Genomic DNA, 19,234 nt, shown 5'->3' on the forward strand with positions numbered 1-19,234 from the left:
GTTCATGTTGTAAATGGCTATTGTAGCTGGAAACGGCTGATCTTTAATGGAATATCTACATAGGCGTACAGAGGCCCATTATCAGCAACCATCAGTCCTGTGTTCCAATGGCACGTGGTGTTTGCTAATCCAAGTTTATCATTTTAAAAGGCTAATTGATCATTAGAAAACCCTTTTGCAATTATGTTAGCACAGCTGAAAACTGTTGTGCTGATTAAAGAAGCAATATAACTGTCCTTCTTGAGACTAGTTGAGTATCTGGAGCATCAGCAATTGTGGGTTCGATTACAGGGTCAAAATGGCCAGAAACAAATAACTTTCTTCTGAAACTCATCAGTCTATTCTTGTTCTGAGAAATGAAGGCTATTCCATGCGAGAAATTGCCAAGAAACTGAAACAGAAACAGACGCCTCACAGGTCCTCAACTGGCAGCTTCATTAAATAGTACCCGTAAAACACCAGTCTAAACGTCAACAGTGAAGAGGCGACTCCGGGATGCTGACCTTCTAGGCAGAGTTGCAAAGAAAAAGCCATATCTCAGACTGCCCATCTTAATCGTTTATTTTTATTGGCCAGTCTGAGATATGGCTTTTTCTTTGCAACTCTGCCTAGAAGGTCAGCATCCCAGAGTCACCTCTTCACTGTTGACGTTGAGACTGGTGTTTTGCGGGTACTATTTAATGAAGCTGCCAGTTGAGGACCTGTGAGGCGTCTGTTTCTCAAACTAAACACTCTAATGTATTTGTCCTCTTGCTCATTTGTGCACCGGGGCCTCCCACTCCTCTTTCTATTCTGGTTAGAGCCAGTTTGCGCTGTTCTAAGAAGGGAGTAGTACACAGCGTTGTACGAGATCTTCAGTTTCTTGGCAATTTCTCGCATGGAATAGCCTTCATTTCTCAGAACAAGAATAGACTGACGAGTTTCAGAAGATGTAGATATTCCATAACAAATCAGCCGTTTCCAGCTACAATCGCCATTTACAACATTAACAATGTCTACACTGTATTTCTGATCAATTTGATGTTATTTTAATGGACATAAAAATAGCTTTTCTTTCGAAAACAAGGACATTTCTAAGTGACCCCAAACTGTTGAACGGTAGTGTATGTAAAGATGAAACATTTCTTGATCGAATCTCTCGCCGTCCCCCTCTTCCTTTCTCTCCAGTCTGGCCTGACTCCTATCCACGTAGCAGCCTTCATGGGTCACCTCAACATCGTCCTACTGCTGCTACAGAACGGAGCCTCGCCTGACGTCAGCAACATTGTGAGTGATGAGGGTTAATGTGGTGATGGACAGTGTGTGGACGTGTCTTAGCACGTTGTTTGTTTATGCTATCGCAGGTGTGTGTGTCTCTACAATGTTCTTGGCGTGTCTGTGTGTGTTTCTGCTGACTCGTATGTGTGTGTTGTGTGTAGCGTGGGGAGACTGCTCTACACATGGCGGCCAGGGCAGGACAGGTGGAGGTGGTGCGCTGTCTGTTGAGGAACGGAGCCATGGTGGACGCCAGAGCCAGGGTAACACATTTAACTACACCACTTACCACTTAGTACTATTTAGGATAAGGCTGTTATCATCTGTGTTGAACTCTTCAAAGAAACCTACCAAAAAGTACCAATTGCTTCCACAAAACATAATTAAACAGGGCTGTAAAATTAAACATTACAGCACTTTAACTATGCCCATTAATTTCAAATACCGTAAAAGTCATATCCCCCATAACCTCAATCTCTCTATATATGTCTCTAATAAAACTAATATTCTGCCCACTATAACCTCCATGTCTCTACCCCTCCAGGAGGACCAGACTCCCCTCCACATCGCGTCTCGTCTGGGGAAGACTGAGATAGTCCAGCTGCTACTGCAGCATATGGCCCACCCTGACGCCTCCACGACTAACGGATACACACCCTTACACATCTCAGCCAGGGAGGGACAGGTGGACGTGGCTTCAGTGCTGCTGGAGGCAGGCGCCTCACACTCACTGGCTACTAAGGTGGGTGGAGGGCACACACACTCACACACACCTACATTTCACCGCCTACGCTCAAGCACACACACTCACACACACCTACATTTCACCGCCTACGCTCAAGCACACACACTCACACACACCTACATTTCACCGCCTACGCTCAAGCACACATGCTCACATACACAACTCACACCTGTACATCTTGGTGCTATTTTTGTGGGGATTTTTTTTATGGAAGAAATATATCCCCTTCTTTCCTTGTGGATTATATAAGAAATATATCTTGATTCACTGTATGGCATGTTTCACAGGCGCCCACTATGGGGCCACTGTCAGTATGAACTGCTTTAATCTGGTTGAATCAATTATGGGTTCATGATTCTTTGGAGAACCTCTGGGCTCTTCTCCCACATTTTACAAGAGGACATTGATGTTGTCAGTGAAGGATATTCAATGTGAATTGACGCAACAATATATCAGTGCTAATTGATTCATAAGCTCTTGGCTCTGAATAAAAGCAGTTTATGAGGCAGTAAAATCCACCTCTCATGATGGTGGTGCCCTCTTCTCCATGCTGTTAGCATGAAAAAAGGACAGGGAGAGCGGATGCTCGGATGCTCATTGAACAACATCGTCCTAGGCATGCCCCTCTCTGCTTCTGTCCCCAATCACCTACATTTCATTATTGGATCACATTTGATACATTATCATCTTTATCTCCTGTTTTTCACAAAAGCCTCAAACAAGATCATCATTAGCGCCTCTTATTCTCTTCTTATCTACACATTGTTTCTACTCGGATGTGCATTACATCAGAAATGAACCAGCGTTACACAGACAAAGGATTCCCTCCCTTCATGGGCTGGGTCGTAAACACTGTGGTCATGTGACATGGGAGCAGCACCGTTGTCCTATCAAAACAGCCCTGGCCTCCTGTCAATGTGACAATGGCTAACAAGCACCACCTGGTGGCTCTATTGGGACTAGGTATTACTTGTAAGAGGGAGAGGCAAGTTTTGCTCTGCATGTTGGATTTTGGGTATTAACTACGATTGCATCAGCAATGTGGGTGCACAGAGAATGGTTCTTATTGTGCATCTTATTCAATTGCATTACGTTTGGTTCACATACATCATTAGTTGGACATTCATTTTAGATCCATTTGGAAAGGATGCTGTTATGAAATTATTGCTTTTTTTATATATTCCATGAGCCTTATGCACATTTATGAAGATAAAGTTAGTGGTTGTTGCGATAATTGTTGTCTCCATACAGAAAGGATTCACTCCCCTGCATGTGGCGTCCAAGTACGGAAGCCTGGATGTGACCAAACTTCTCCTGCAGAAAAGAGCCCCTCCTGATTCTGCTGGGAAGGTAAGCATCATTACCATAAAACTCAATCCCTAAATGATAATATAGCTCTACATGTGTTATATTTTCATGATTTCGATTCAGATAATTCACTGACCTTGAAGTACTGTTATGTGATAAAGAATAGTATATATCAAAGCTTTATCTGGCTAAATATTTAAAAAGTCTGTTCGTATTTCTGTATTGAGGCTATGTTGTCAGCGAGACTACCGGTGAGCATATTTTGATCAAATCAACTTTCAGTTCGATTAACTACTGTTTTTTCCTCTACCATTAGGAAAGACAGATAACAGATATTATTTTTCTTCTTGTTCTTTTTGAATAAGGACCCACCCGGCGAGCCTCCTGCTGCTTGCTCTTTAATATAAGTCTAATTCTCAATAACACACTGTAATAGTACCCCTATAACACAGCTTATCATATGTGTGTGTGTGTGTGTTGACTAGCTAGCATTAATAGCTGCTTGCTCCGCTAACTAGCCTGATTTAATCCAATACAGAACGGCCTCACGCCCCTCCATGTCGCAGCGCATTACGATAACCAGAAGGTGGCGCTCCTGCTTTTGGACAAAGGGGCCTCCCCCCACGCAACGGCCAAGGTGAGACCTCCCATCACTCAGAGACTCCCCGGTCACTGTCCTCAAAGAGATGGGAGGAAAGACGTCGGTCGACCTTGGGGTGGACGGTCAACGTAGTTTTGAAGCTTTGTGTGTACGTGTGTGTACATCTTTTTGGGGTATCTGTATAACTGAGTTGACGTACTCTCTACCTCCCTCCCTCCCTCCAGAACGGCTACACCCCCCTCCACATTGCAGCGAAGAAGAACCAGATGGACATAGCGATGGTGCTGCTGCAGTACGGGGCGGAGACCAACATCCTGACCAAGCAGGGCGTCACCCCCCTACACCTGGCCTCACAGGAGGGACACGCTGACATGACCGCCCTGCTCATGGAGAAGGGGACTCAAGTCAACGTCCCCACCAAGGTAGGCCTACATCCCTCTCGGTTTTAAACTGCTTATGTAACGCGGCCTCTGGCCGAGATTTGGACCCACTCCTCAACGACCCACACGTTAAAACTGAAACGTTCAAATTGTACATCGGCCTTCGTACTCTAGTCACAGACACTTCTCTGAGACGTGACGTCTCACTGCTTCTGAAGGGTTCAAATGAACAGGGCCTCTGATGTTAGTCTTTCATTCCACTCTGTCATGTTCTCTCATTCCTTTAAAGTCTCCCTTTTAAAGTGAATATAGTTCCACTCTCAGTAAGGGCTTAATCCTATCAGGTGTAGTTCGTTTGGCCTGTATTAGATTAATCGATATCTTTGTGACGTTTGCAAAGAAATATGAGTTACACACACAGCTCTCAAGTTAGTATCCAGCCTTCAGTTCTGATGTCAGAGCTGTGGCGTGGCATGTATGAACGTAACAGGAATGAAGTTAAAAGAAGGGGAGAGTGTTGTTTCAAAGCTATTTTAGGAAGAGTGTGAGAGTGCTTGTGCCCCCCCCCCCCCCCCCCCCCCCCCCCCACACACACACACACACTTTGTCTTAGAAATTTAGAGCATGCAAGCAAGGCCACAGGGCTTTATCTCCAGCCAAGCAGAAACCCAGATGTATTCCTCCTTTAAACTTTTTACAAACCATTCATTCTTCATTTAGCTCTATCAGTCAACCCCAGACAGACCTCCAACTGGGCACATACTGGTTGAATCAACGTTGTTTCCACGTCATTTCAATGAAATTATGTTGAACCAACGTGGAATAGACGTTGAATTGTGCCCAGTGGGCTGAGTGGATCGGGATATATCACTGCTTTACCTGACCTAGTCTGCCTTGTCATATACCGATGACAAATGCACACTATCTCAGGGGTGCAAGAACACTGGTAACATCTAGTGTAGTGTATTTGCACTCGGCATGAGAAAAAACCCAAATACCCAATCACATCTTTCCCTCCTGTCAATGCGATATTGCCTGTCTTGGTGGGAAAAGTCGCCTGTCACTCAAAAACTCCTCCCTTTAATATTTTGGGTAAACCACATGACCTGACCAGGAGAAACTACTGTCCATAGGTATACAGTATGCTGATGAATTCATGTAGAGAGGTGGTGAGAAACATATTGTTGTTTGTGTCCCTTCAGAGTGGCCTCACCTCCCTCCATCTGGCTGCCCAGGAGGACAAGGTGGCTGTGGGTGAGATACTGGCTAAACATGGAGCCAACCTGGACCAGCAAACTAAGGTATAGAGTGTATTCATTTCATTTTAGCATTGACTGACCCTTGTACTGGAAAACTGATAATATATAGTATGTCTCCATATATTGTACCTCAATATGCCAATGATTATCTGTTTCTCTTTTCATTATGTTAGTAGTAGATGTGTTTCGATACTAACTGTGATTTACCATTATCGTTCCAGTTGGGCTACACTCCTCTGATCGTAGCGTGTCACTATGGCAATGCCAAGATGGTCAACTTCCTCTTACAGAACGGTGCTAGTGTCAACGCCAAAACCAAGGTAATACACCATGCACAAAACTACCGCAGTACACTCTTAGAAAAAGGGTTATTCGACTGTCCCCATAGGAGAACCCTTTATGGTTCCAGGTAGAACCCTTTTCAGTTCCATGTAGAACCCTCCGTTGGAATAACTCTTTTAGGTTCTAGATAGCACCTTTTTTTTAAAGGGATACTTCTGGATTTTGGCGATGACACCGTTTATACAGTATACTTCCCCAGTCAGATGAACTTGTGGATACTATTTCTATGTTAACTGCTAGCATGCTAGTAGATACCATAGACTTCCAGTCATTGTTCTAACGCTAGTTAGCATTGGCTCACAAAACTACCACTAACTTCCTTCATACTGGACACAGATACATAAAAATGGTTCATCTGACTCTGGGGAAGTAGATAAAGGGAAGTTTCCCTTTAACTGCGTTATGAATGTTCAATAATGAATTATTTTCTTTGACAGAGAAGATAAAATGCTAGCCTAAGGGTTCATACTTGAATTTCTAAAATGTTCAGGCCTTGCCAGACAGTCATTACTCTTGAAAATTACAATGTTTGACTTTCTCTTCTCAGAATGGATATACTCCCCTCCACCAAGCAGCACAGCAAGGAAACACACACATCATCAATCTACTGCTGCAGAATGGAGCTAAGCCAAACAACATCACTGCGGTGAGTGGACTAGCTTCTGAACATACACACACCCGCACACACACACACACACACACACACACACACACACACACACACACACACACAGACTTATGTCTTTCTCCCATCCTCCAGAATGGTAACACAGCTCTGGCCATCGCCCGGCGACTTGGCTACATCTCGGTGGTGGACACACTCAAGGTTGTCACCGAGGAGATCATTACCTCGACAACCGTGAGTCACACAACTATCACACAACTATCTCACTCCACTATCCCTAAAATAAAGCATTCACACACGGTTTAGCCTCGAAAGTTATAATGATCTTATTCTGTTTATGTTGTCTAGACGGTGACAGAGAAACACAAGTTGAACGTCCCTGAGACCATGACTGAAGTCCTAGATGTCTCTGATGAGGAGGGTGAGTTTGACCCTTGATCCAGTCGGTGGCTACTGTATATGACCACAACCATGTATAAAGACTGTCATTCGAAACCTCAGTCCATTTATGTTTGACCTACTAGAACATCAGTTAACCCGACTTCATGTCCAACTTCAAATCCTGGCCCCAGTTTGCTGTAGACAGTGATCGACTAATAGGCTATCTCAGCAAGCCTTCCCCAAATCCTTCCCGATTTCCCCATTGCCCAATACTACACAAAACAAAGGTGATATCTAGAGCTGTTCCCATATGAGAAACCTTTGAAGAATCCTTTTTGGTTCCAGGTGGAACCCTTTTGGGTTCCATGTAAAACCCTTTCCACAGAGGATTCTACATGGAACCCAAAAGGGTTCTACCTGGAACCAAAAAGGTTTTTTACCTGGAACCAAAAAGGGTTCTCCTTTTTTTCTGAGAGTCTAGTGTGTGTTGTGGTAGGCTAGTTTTCTCACTGTACTGTATACTGTATAGGCCTACATACTGTACCCACAGTGCTGAAAGAGAGTGAGGATGATGTTCTGTCCGATGACTCCATGGATTTAGAAGGTACACCGTGTGAAGGTTGCCGTGGTGATTACTATTGAAGAGTGTGTGACGGTTTGTTGTGGACATGGTCATTCGCATTTTGTGAGATTCCTCTGCGATGGTTGTGTAAAACAACCTGTCATGGATGAGTGGTTGAGAGGACATACTTGAACCTGCACTAACCTCACCTACCGATAGGGTTTGGATTCAAACATAGTGTGGTGAAACCAAGGTTGTGATATGCACATTTAGGCCCACTTCTCTAAATGTGGAATACTGGTTATCATTGCTGAAAGCATCAGTGCTGTCAACAAACCTTTATATTGACACTAGTGGTGGCTGTGTCCTTTTTAATGTCAATGCGACAGTGTTTTTGTTTTGTCACGCTTCTTAAAAATCAGCTAAGGGGAAGGGTGGTTTTTAAAGCGTTTTAATAGCATTTTCAGATCCACCACTTCAAGACATGTTCTGAGGACTTAAGAAATGTTGCCCCTGGACTAGAGTGCCATTAAACTTCTAGCAAAAAGACACCAATTAAAGTGGCAAAAGCTTGTCTGTACAGAACCCTAGAAGATAGTTTCACCCTGAGTGTTGTCAGTTCAAAGCGGATTTCAAATCCCCACTCAGAAATGCTGTGATCTATCTCATATCACATGCCATGGCTGGGAGAGCCTGAATATGTAAGCTACGTTTGAAATGCTGCTAAGGGCTAACTTAACTTAAACCTCCTTGAAAACACATGTCAATGCTTTACTGATTAATTCTGTGTGGTTGATATTTATTAGCATTAGTGTGAATACTTTTTAAAGGCAGTTAGTTCCACTCTTCCAGGCTCTCTGTCATGGCTCATAGAGTTTGTGCGTTTATGGCCAATCTGGGTTTATGTGAACAGTCACCTCATTGACGTGGCAACGCATTACGGATATGGAAGATTTTTCTTTTTCCTGGCTCTTCCGGTTGCGCAGTGAATTCACTTTACTTCTCGAAGGAAACTTGGATTATATGAGTGGAGTGGTTGGCAGTTATTTTGGTGGAAAAAAGGACACACCTCGTTAATAGTTGTGTTTTGGAAGCTGTCAGAAGAGGATCGGGTTTGGTTTGCAGACTATGTGGCTGTTCTAACCGACATTTCTTGGTATTGGATGTGTTGTAAATAACATTGCTTTGTAAGTACTTCTTCACAACACTCATCTTCTAGCTTACTTACTCTTACAGTTGTGGTACTACTGTGGATATTACTAATCATAGTGATCATGCGATTATATTGTAATTCTTCATTCTCCAGGCAGTGGTTATGCTATTGACACAGGAGCATCTCTATCAGGCTACAGTATGTTTTTCACTTGTTCTGCCAGCCCATCCTACAGTATGCTACCAGCTCCCCTTATGCACTTTTCACACAATGGTGCCAACCTGAACTGTACTGTACTGGTTGAGATATTTTTCTTTCACACTGCCCTTTCCAGTTCGGTTCCGCTAATTTTGGTGGGGGTGGTGGATGCGTAACCAGGCCAGCACAGTACAGCTCGACTCAATTTGGTTCAGCGCTGTAGTGGGAAAAGGGTATTAGTGACTCTGCCCCCTGCTGTCCAGTAGTGGTAACAGCAGCAGTAGAGCTTTTTGACGTTGGTCACAAGGCAGTGATGAGCTGTGTCTCCCAGCTCATCTGTAATGCTTCAGTAACTGTAAGCGCTTATATCTGATGACAAAAAGGAAAGATGGCGTCTGCATGTGTGTGTGACTGTGCGTATGTGTGTCACTAAGCCTCACGTTGACACACACACCCTAGGTAAGGGCTGGCCCCTGCGTGTATGTATGTGTGCTAACCGTAGTCACTCCTTCTGAGTGTGCATCACATCACAATGTCCTCCTCCCCCGTAAAGTCCCATATTCTCTTCCACGTATCTCACCTGCCTCCCTCTCTCCTCCAGGTGATGACACGATGACAGGGGACGGAGGGGAGTACTTGAGGGCAGAGGACCTGAGGGAACTGGGAGATGACTCCCTGCCTGGACAGTACCTGGATGGGATGAACTACCTGCGCTTTAGTCTGGAGGGGGGACACTCTGACAGGTAGAGTATACACACCTGATGAAGGGAGAAGGGTGTGTGCCTGTGTGTGTGTGTGTGTGTGTGAGTGTGTGTGTGTGTGCCTGTGCGTGTGTGAGAGAGAGAGTGTATGATCTAATTTGTGGTGAATGCACTAATGTTTGTGAAGTTTCTGATGAATTTCAACACATTTTTCTTCCTCCTTACCATGCTTACCTAGTCGAATACAAAGGTATGTGATATACATGCTATTGTCTCTCTATGATTGAGTTAGTCCACATCCATTGCAGAACTACTGTAGTAGTTTTGAAGCAGTTTCTTGTAGTACTACTCTGTCTATCGCCTTCCATTTGTCCTTGATTTTACAGTAGTTTACTTGTGCAATTTCTCATGGATAGATTTGTGCCATATTGGGTGGTGAACACTGTTTTAGCTGTGTGTGATGTTTCCATGGCTACCTACGTCACCTTTTCCTCCTCTCCTCAGTTCGGACAGGTCCTACACTCCCAGTCACCATGGTTACTACTCTCCCAAACATGAAAGCATGATGGAGGAGATGCTCACCAGCCAGAACGTAAGTAAAGAGTTAAACCTCTCACATCCACTACTGTAAAGGGATGAACCAGGCCTTGAGTCTTAATCATCTACTGCACCAAAACATATTGTGCATGCTATGCATTGCTCAAAGCAGTTGCTCTGCTCAATACAGAAAATATATTACTTTGATTCATAGGGTCATAATGTTTTGATATTTAATAATTCCTGTTTTGGAATGTAGAGAGCACTCTTAGAAATGTACTGTATTTGACTGTAGATCATACAAAGTGTAAGTTAGAGTTTAGATGCTCAAGTCTTTACTATGACCGTTACTGTCTATCTAGGGACGGGTACTGTAAAGTACTGCAAACTAACGTGTTATGGTGCAATGCATCTTACTGTTGTAAATTGCAATGTGTCAATGTTATTGCATCTGTCCCTACTCAAATAAAAAATAAATAAATAAAAAGTTAAGGTGCAGTGTTTGTGTGTGTAACTGACGGTTGGCTGTGGCATGTCCTTAACAAGTAGCTCTTTGTTGGTTGCCAGGTGTCGTCTCTTGCCAGGGAAAATGAAAAGGATTTGTATCGTCTGAGTTGGGGCACAGAAAATCTGGACAATGTGGCACTGTCCTCCAGCCCCATCCACTCTGGGTAGGTACAGCGGGCACTGCGAGCACACAGAAGGGTTGAGCTTTAACTATCAAAACATTCAAAAACCTCATTTGGTACAAAATCTGCTCTAACCCATCCTGAATACATGTATCCCTTGAGCCTAATGCATTCAGCCCTGTTCAACAGCCACTAGTGCAATGGCGGGTCCAGGCACCTCATGTGGAGATATTTTTTTTGTTATTTTTTTTTGTTATGAGAACAGAATCACAATCTTTTGTAATCCTACTTTAAAGCCCATCTGTTAAGCGGCTTTGGGTGATAACCATATGAAGAGCAGTAATGGACAATGTTAGGACTCATTATAGACATATTAGTCTAATGCATTGTTATACGAAGATACCCTGTCATCCTCTAGCTAACTATCTCTGCCATGCTAATTGGCAACAATGACGGAAGATAATCCCTCTTAGTTATAATGACACAAGTCCTGAATCAGTCATTTAAGGCCGCTGAGAGTGTCTCTAAGTACTGCTTTAGGACAAGCAATACGACAAACAATTTGGAACATTGATCATTGTCCAAGGCGCTGAGGATTCTGGTCCACAGGGATGGGGAGTATAGTTTATTTTCTTCTCTTTCAGCCCTAGAGACCCTTTCTTTATTTCCCTATCTATCTTTATATCTCCAGTGCCTTCGGAAAGTATTCAGACCCCTTGACTTTTTCCACATTTTGTTACGTTACAGCCTGATTCTAAAATGGATGAAATAAAACATGTTCCTCATCAATCTACACACGATACCCCATAATGGCAAAGCGAAAACTGGTTTTTAGAAATTTTTGCAAATGTATAAAAGATATTCAGTATTCAGACCATTTTGCTATGAGACTCAAAATTTAGTTCAGGTGCATCCTGTTTCCATTGATCATCCTTGAGATGTTTCTACAACTTGATTGGAGTCCACCTATGATAAATTCTATTGATTGGACATTATTTGGAAAGGCACACACCTGTCTATATAGGGTCCCACAGTTGACAGTGCATGTCAGAGCAGAAACCAAGCCATGAGGTCGAAGGCAATGTCCGTAGAGCTCCAAAACAGGATTGTGTAGAGGCAGAGATCTGGGGAAGGGTACCAAAAAAATGTCTGCAGCATTGAAGGTCCCCAAGAACACAGTGGCCTCCATCATTTTAAATAGAAGAAGTTTGGAACCACCAAGACTCTTGCTAGAGCTGGCCACCTGGGAGAAGGGCCTTGGTCAGGGAAGTGACCAAATACCCGATGGTCACTCTGACGGAGCTCCAGAGTTCCTCTGTGGAGATGGGAGAACCTTCCAGAAGGACAACCATCTCTGCAGCACTCCACCAATCAGGCCTTTATGTAGAGTGGCCAGACGGAAGCCACTCCTCAGTAAAAGGCACATGACAGCCCGCGTGGAGTTTGCCAAAAGGCTCCTAAAGGACTCTCAGACCATGAGAAACAAGATTATCTGGTCTGATGTAACCAATACTCGTTGGCCTGAATGCCAAGCATCACGTCTGGAGGAATCCTGACACCATCCCTACGGTGAAGCATGGTGTTGGCAGCATCATGCTGTGGGGATGTTTTTCAGCGGCAGGGGCTGGGATACTAGTCAGGATCGAGGAAAAGATTAACGGAGCAAAGTACAGAGAGATCCTTGATAAAAACCTGTTCCAGCGCGCTCAGGACCTCAGACTGAGAAGATTCACCTTCCAACAGGACAATTACCCTAAGCACACAGCCAAGACAACGCAGGAGTGGCTTCGGGACAAGCCTCTGAATGTCCTTGAGTGGCTCAGCAAGAGCCTGGACTTGAACCCGATCTAACATCTCTGGAGAGACCTGAAAATAGCTGTGCAGCGACGCTCCCCATCCAACCTGACAGAGCTTGAGAGGATCTGCAGAGAAGAATGAGAGAAACTCCCCAAATACAGGTGTGCCAAGCTTGTAGCGTCATACCCAAGAAGACTCAAGGCTGTAATCGCTGCCAAAGGTGCTTCAACAAAGTACTGAGTAAAGGATCTGAATACTTATGTAAATGTGATATTTCCATGTTTTTTTTAAAAATAAATTTGTCATTATGGGAAATTGTGTGTAGATTGATGAGGGGAAAAAACAATTTAAATATTTTTAGAATAAGGCTGTAACGTAACAAAATGTGAAAAAGTCAAGGGGTCTGAATACTTTCAAAATGCACTGTTTGATGAATGCACTGTATCTTTCTTTCTTTCTATCTCACTCTCTCTCTCTCTCTCTCTCTCTCATGGGGTCTCTGTTCTGTTTTCAGCCGTTCCTCTCCGTGCCATGATCATGGCGACAGCAGGTGATCTACTGCACCTTGGTTTCCTCCTCTTCATCCTCGTCTTCACACTCCTCCTTTCTTTCACAGTGTGCTCTCCTTCTAGAGAGATGTGTGTGTTTGTTTGTGTTGTTGTTTCACAAATGCCTGTCTTGCGAGTGCAGCACTACTAACAGATGTTGCCCATGTTCCACTATTCCCCTGTTTTAGCTTTTGATCACATGGACATTTGTCAACTTTGATATTCATTTTTACACAGGCCTCTTTATAGGGGACTAATTCCACTTTTTTTAGATGGAAGATATCATTTGCTCCTAGTGCTGCATCAAAGAGTCACACACATTGCCTCATCATCATTGGTAGCCATTGTGTCCATCTTGGTTGAATCCTGTTGACTCATGGTGGCCATTTTGTTTGTTGTTTAACTGTGTTTGGTCGATTCACAGCTGCAAGGTCTAGGGCTCTATTCAATCAGATATGCTTTAGCCGACATCCGTATAGCGGTTGTTTTGACGGTGTCAGAGCTTGAGGTGGAACTGTGTTAGAGCTGTTAAATCCACAAGCGGCTCCTGGCATTATAGCCTACCTAAAGTGGACATCGCCATTGGCTGCACAGAGTCGCATTGAGAAAGGTCCCATTCAGCCTTGTTAACAAATTCGAACACTGGAATGTGAGATGTAATCTTCACCTCGATTAGGCTGATAGAAATCCTCATTATTTAGTTGAATGATTTTCAATTTGAGCGTCATTATTTATTTATAGCCTATACTTTCTCGTTCTGGACTTCTAACACAAGTGGGATGGGCGTGGCTTCGTGACAAAACATCAGCTATGCGGGTATCGACTATCGCCGGTTAACGCTTGATCTGATTGAATCTAGGCCCTTGTGTTTGTGTGTTTGATATAACCAGTCTCCATGTTTGACTCTGTGCCGTATTGTTCAGTCTGCGTGTTGGAGTGTTATTTTAATGGTTTGTTTGCTTTACCATAACATACTGGTGTCACAGGTGAAGCACGTTAGCAGCTCTCTGACATTAGCCGTAACAGTATGTGGCGTCACACCCATTCCCCTCTCACTCACAGTCTGGTGTTTGTGCATGTAGGTATGCAGTGAAACTGTAATTCTTATGTTTGTGTGTTTTAACATGGATTCATATTTGTCTGTATATTTTCAAATAAAAAAAAATCTTATTTTGCTGAAAGTTATGTAAGCTGTCTGTGTAAAGGGAAGTACAAAGATATACTGTATTTGTCGCAATGCTTAAAAATATATTTATCTTCAGTTTGTAAACATCACATCTGCCCCCGTCCGTTCCCTTCCCAGCTTCCTGGTTAGCTTCATGGTGGACGCCAGGGGCGGAGCCATGCGGGGTTGCCGCCACAACGGCCTGCGCATCATCATCCCGCCGCGGAAGTGCAGCGCGCCCACGCGGGTGACCTGCCGGCTGGTGAAGAGGCATCGCCTGGCCACCATGCCCCCCATGGTGGAGGGAGAGGGCCTGGCCAGCAGGCTTATCGAGGTGGGGCCCGTCGGAGCCCAGTTCCTCGGGTAAGAAAATATGGGATGGAGGGAGGGGGTAAGAGTGCGAAAGAGAGAGGAAGGAGTATAGAGGGGCATGATGTCAGAGAGGGAGAATGAAAGGGAGCGATGTGATGTCAGAGATTATGATCTATGTTGTGAGAGTCCAAGACAAGAGTGTGTGAGGTGAGAATGCTACGAGAGAAAAGGAAGAGAGACGGTGTGTGTTCGTCAAAGGACACTGTAGGCCTAATGTATGAATGAAAACCTGAGAATGTTGCTGCCCCTCTTCCTTTTGTCAGATTAATTTCACCCTGCCTCTGCCTTACTAAAACGGTCTATGCTCTTTGCTTCTTCCCAGTGCCAGGGGCCTTGCTTGTTTTCTTTTTAAACAGCCAGGCCGCATTCTAGCTCTAACTCAACCCTTTTTTGGAAACTAACTGTTTCTATAAGACACATGGAAACAAAAAACTCCACAAGGAAACAGAAAACTGCAAAATAATATTGCTCCATGATTGATTTGATATGTAGGTTACCACTAAGAGAGGCTGTCTACCAATAATATATCACTGCCCCCTGGTGGTGAAGTTCATAATAACTTCCACTTTGAAAGCTCTGTGTATTTAAAGCCCTATGTATTTACCATGATGTCTTGATGACGGCCTCCACTCCACTCAGCCAAAAGGCTTTCACAAAGTCCAACTAGTCACCCGTTATTCTGACTACTTCCGCTCTCTCTCCCCCACTGCTGCTAACGGACGGTTGGTCTCACAGTAAACTGCACCTTCCCACTGCCCCGCCCCCTCTTAACGAGGGTGAGAGCCTCGTTAGCCGCATCCTGCAGCTCGGGCCACCCGGGACAAAATTCCTCGGGTAGGGGAAACAAAACATATGAAACAATCCATGGATGCTACTGGTTCCGTTTTATAAACTCCTCCTTTTATATTTCGACTCTCTGTGATATGTTGTGTCTGTGACCTCACCTGTATGCTATGTGTGCTAGTGTCGTGCTGGGCCCGGTTTCCCAAAAGTTCATTGTTAGAACCTTCGTAGGAGCATCGTTAAATCTCCAAGCTGTTTCCCAAAACCATCGTTATTAACGTTTGCACTTGAAAACGCTTGTAATCTAACGCCTGCCTCAGACCACTCTTAGAACAGCTAAGTGCGTCTTTAGAATCACATGGTTTATCCGTCTCTCTGACCGCTTCAAAAAAGAAGTTGACTACAAATACAAAGTTGCCAATGTTTTTGCAATTGATACAAACAAGTGACGGATAAAAAGATGCCTCAAATGAAAACCGAGACGACTCCATTAAAATATAAACCGTAGGGTATGGGCCTATTTCAATCATATTTAAAATACCTTTAATGTTCAATCAATTGAGTTCTATTTTGATGCTTGTAAGCTGCTGTCTGTAATTTGTCTCAATGTATTTCATGATGTGTAGTCTAACATGTGCACAATAGTGTACCAAATCGGTGATTTAGTGCATATTTATTGGGTAAAGCATTTGAATAAGCCGCCTCAATATTTGCAGCCGTAGGTGGGAATATCTCTCTAGTAGCTGATCCGTCATCAGTTTTGTGAAATAATTATAATATTAAGGTAAGATTTAAATGGAGAAAGCTGATCCGAGAGCAGCGCTCCCTTTCTTTCGATCGTATCAGTATCGACACATGCTCCAATGACGCACTTAGCGACCATGGTGTTTTGGGAAACGCATGTTACATCTTCGGCCGTTGTAGGAAAGATGCATTGTTAAAGCACTTGTAAGCTTAAGTTCCATCGCTATCGGGAAACCGGGCCCTGGTGACTTGCCCAACTTGCGATCTCTGTCATAGCATCCCAGACACTACACACATTGTATGTTTGTTTTGTTCCCAGTTACCTTTCGGCTCCTTACCTTGTGGTTGGCTTTCTATGTTTAGTGCTGTCTGTCTGCCTGTTCAACCTCATGGTTTTATTGGTTCATTTGGTATCTTGCTGGATGTTTAGCATGACTGTCCCATAGGCATTTGTAGTTGACACACTGTACTGTGCTCATCAGGTGAGTTGTTAGAAATGTGGTTGCTTACACACACTCTTTACACACACACACACGCATATACACACACCGTGACCCTCCCATACACACATAACCCCCCATCTCCACCCACACACACACACTCACCGTGCTCCCTGTCCCTGGTTGCAGGCCTGTAGTCGTGGAGATCCCTCACTTCGCTGCCCTGAGGGGGAAGGAGAGGGAGCTGGTGATCATGAGGAGTGAGACAGGAGAGAGCTGGAAGGAGCACCACTGTGAACACACCGAGGAGGAGCTCAACCAGATCCTCAACGGCATGGACGAAGGTGAGTGTGATGTCATCAACGCGAGACAACACTTAGTGATCGTCATCATTAGAGGCCATTGCCAAGAGGCCCTGTTCAAATACTTTGGAGAAGCATTCCCTCCTGCCTCCCTTTCTTGGAGTATTCACTGATCTAAAATGGCTGGATAGGTCAAAGCAAGGATTTCACTATATAGCTTACTCCAACCCAGTCATGTGAGCAGTGATTACTCCAAGGAGGGAGAAAGGAAGAACTCATTGTCAAAGTATTTCAACAGAGCCATAATCTGAATCAATGTCAAATGAACCACCATTCCTTCTGTCCTCCTCTCCAGAACTGGACCCTCCAGAGGAACTGGAGAAGAAGCGTATTTGCCGCATCATCACCAGGGACTTCCCACAGTACTTTGCGGTGGTGTCCCGGGTCAAACAGGACAGTAACCTGATCGGTCCAGAGGGGGGCATCCTCAGCAGCACGGTGGTGCCTACGGTCCAGGCGGTCTTCCCAGAGGGAGCACTCACCAAGAGGATCAAAGTGGGACTACAGGTCATTTAGTTCAAATACTCTCTTCATAAAGCGATAACAACATTTCATTTGAGTGTCTGTAAAATGTTCTAGACTTATTTTCCCAAGTAATGGGGAGCTATGGCATGAGCGGCTGTCAGGAGAAGTTATTATCAAAAAGAATGACACGTTGCTTTATTCTGAGGCAGAGCTTAAATGGAGCAAAGGTTAAATACGTTGAGTATTTTATGATTACTACACTGTCATCATGTTTTATCAACATTATAATCCATGTTTTAACGCCAAAGCCGATCCAAGGGATCTCTAATGTCAATCTTACCTGTCATCTCCAGGCTCAGCCAATGAACGTGGACGTGGTGAAGAAGCTCCTGGGGAACAAGGCAACGTTCAGCCCCATCGTGACCCTGGAGCCCCGGAGGAGGAAGTTCCATAAACCAATAACCATGACCATCCCCATTCCCAAGAGTAACACTGACCCTGTGGTCAACGGCTTCGGAGGGGACCAGCCCACCCTGCGCCTGCTCTGTAGTATCACAGGTTAAAGAGAGGGTGGATTGAACGCACACACAGATATATACATACATACTGTACACTCACACTGACTCACTCACACACACACTGCAGGGGGACACACAAACTATGATGTCTGTAGCTAACCTTCTAATATTTTTCAATTGTATTCTTCTTCAAAGGTGGAACGACGCCAGCCCAATGGGAGGACATTACAGGAACCACGCCCCTAACGTTCATCAACGACTGTGTCTCCTTCACGACCAACGTGTCGGCCAGGTTCTGGCTGATAGACTGTCGGCAGGTGCAGGAGTCAGTCAACTTCTCCACTTCGGTCTACAGGGAGATCATCTGTGTTCCCTACATGGCCAAGTTCGTCATCTTCGCCAAGACCCACGACCCCATTGAAGCGCGGCTCCGCTGCTTCTGTATGACTGACGACAAGATGGACAAGACCCTCGAGCAGCAGGAGAACTTCACAGAGGTGGCCAGGAGCAGAGACGTAGAGGTGGGTGTCATAGTAGAGGTGTGGTCGAGGGCTGGGAGGGATGTACCTTTAAACTCAATCTTTCTGTGGTGTTCCCTTTTGAAAATAATGTATTCTCCTGTGAAAGGTGTAGTAAACTGCCAGTAAAGTGGGAAGGTTTAGTAAATCAGACCGTAGATGACTAACAGGGAAGGGTTTGGCATGTTTCTATGTGTCTGATGTGTGCTTCTCCTCAGGTCCTGGAGGGCAAACCCATCTATGCAGACTGCTTTGGCAACCTGGTCCCTCTCACTAAGAGTGGCCAGCACCACCTCTTCAGCTTCTTTGCCTTCAAAGAGAACAGGCTGGCACTCTTCATCAAGGTGAGTATTACTGGGCCATCCTTCATACACTCTTCCATATCATTTACTTTATTACAAACTAGTCATGTATCGTAAACTGTATGTTAATAGGTCGGTTGCTGACGATAATGATGTTGATGATTCCACAGATCCGAGACAACACTCAGGATCCGTGTGGCCGTCTGTCCTTTATGAAAGAGCCCAGGTCTTATAGAAGTCTGGCCCACAACGCCATATGCAACCTGAACATCACACTACCATCCTACTCAAAGGTAAGAACACCGTAACATGACCTCCACCTGAACACAGCCTAGGATACAGCTAGGACAAACAGATCACCGACCCTTTCGATTCCCACCGTACCTTCTCCGCTATGCAATCCGGTTTCCGAGCTGGTCATGGGTGCACCTCAGCCACGCTCAAGGTCCTAAACGATATTATAACCGCGATCGATAATAGACAGTACTGTGCAGCCGTCTTCATCGACCTGGCCAAGGCTTCCGACTCTGTCAACCACCGCATTC

General features: G+C 44.6%; 1 protein-coding gene across 1 annotated transcript in view; it reads left to right on the forward strand.

The window, feature by feature from the left end:
- The window catches only part of LOC311113006 (ankyrin-2-like), a gene marked incomplete at its 5' end in the record, with an annotated part of 103,136 nt that overhangs the window by 44,733 nt on the left and 39,169 nt on the right, over positions 1-19,234 (forward strand). Inside the window, 24 exons of the mRNA XM_084156127.1 lie at positions 1,168-1,266; positions 1,419-1,517; positions 1,799-1,996; positions 3,251-3,349; positions 3,846-3,944; positions 4,133-4,330; positions 5,491-5,589; positions 5,769-5,867; positions 6,437-6,535; positions 6,650-6,748; positions 6,863-6,935; positions 7,446-7,499; positions 9,410-9,551; positions 10,014-10,101; positions 10,614-10,717; positions 12,987-13,022; positions 14,324-14,548; positions 15,293-15,391; positions 16,714-16,868; positions 17,182-17,393; positions 17,705-17,909; positions 18,065-18,390; positions 18,606-18,731; positions 18,860-18,982. Coding sequence (XP_084012253.1) covers positions 1,168-1,266; positions 1,419-1,517; positions 1,799-1,996; positions 3,251-3,349; positions 3,846-3,944; positions 4,133-4,330; positions 5,491-5,589; positions 5,769-5,867; positions 6,437-6,535; positions 6,650-6,748; positions 6,863-6,935; positions 7,446-7,499; positions 9,410-9,551; positions 10,014-10,101; positions 10,614-10,717; positions 12,987-13,022; positions 14,324-14,548; positions 15,293-15,391; positions 16,714-16,868; positions 17,182-17,393; positions 17,705-17,909; positions 18,065-18,390; positions 18,606-18,731; positions 18,860-18,982 — 3,156 coding nt within the window. The remainder of the gene's footprint in view (positions 1-1,167; positions 1,267-1,418; positions 1,518-1,798; positions 1,997-3,250; positions 3,350-3,845; positions 3,945-4,132; positions 4,331-5,490; positions 5,590-5,768; positions 5,868-6,436; positions 6,536-6,649; positions 6,749-6,862; positions 6,936-7,445; positions 7,500-9,409; positions 9,552-10,013; positions 10,102-10,613; positions 10,718-12,986; positions 13,023-14,323; positions 14,549-15,292; positions 15,392-16,713; positions 16,869-17,181; positions 17,394-17,704; positions 17,910-18,064; positions 18,391-18,605; positions 18,732-18,859; positions 18,983-19,234) is intronic.

This window comes from Coregonus lavaretus, assembly GCF_964263955.1.
Source record: "Coregonus lavaretus genome assembly, chromosome: 39".
Taxonomy (NCBI): Eukaryota; Metazoa; Chordata; class Actinopteri; order Salmoniformes; family Salmonidae; genus Coregonus; species Coregonus lavaretus.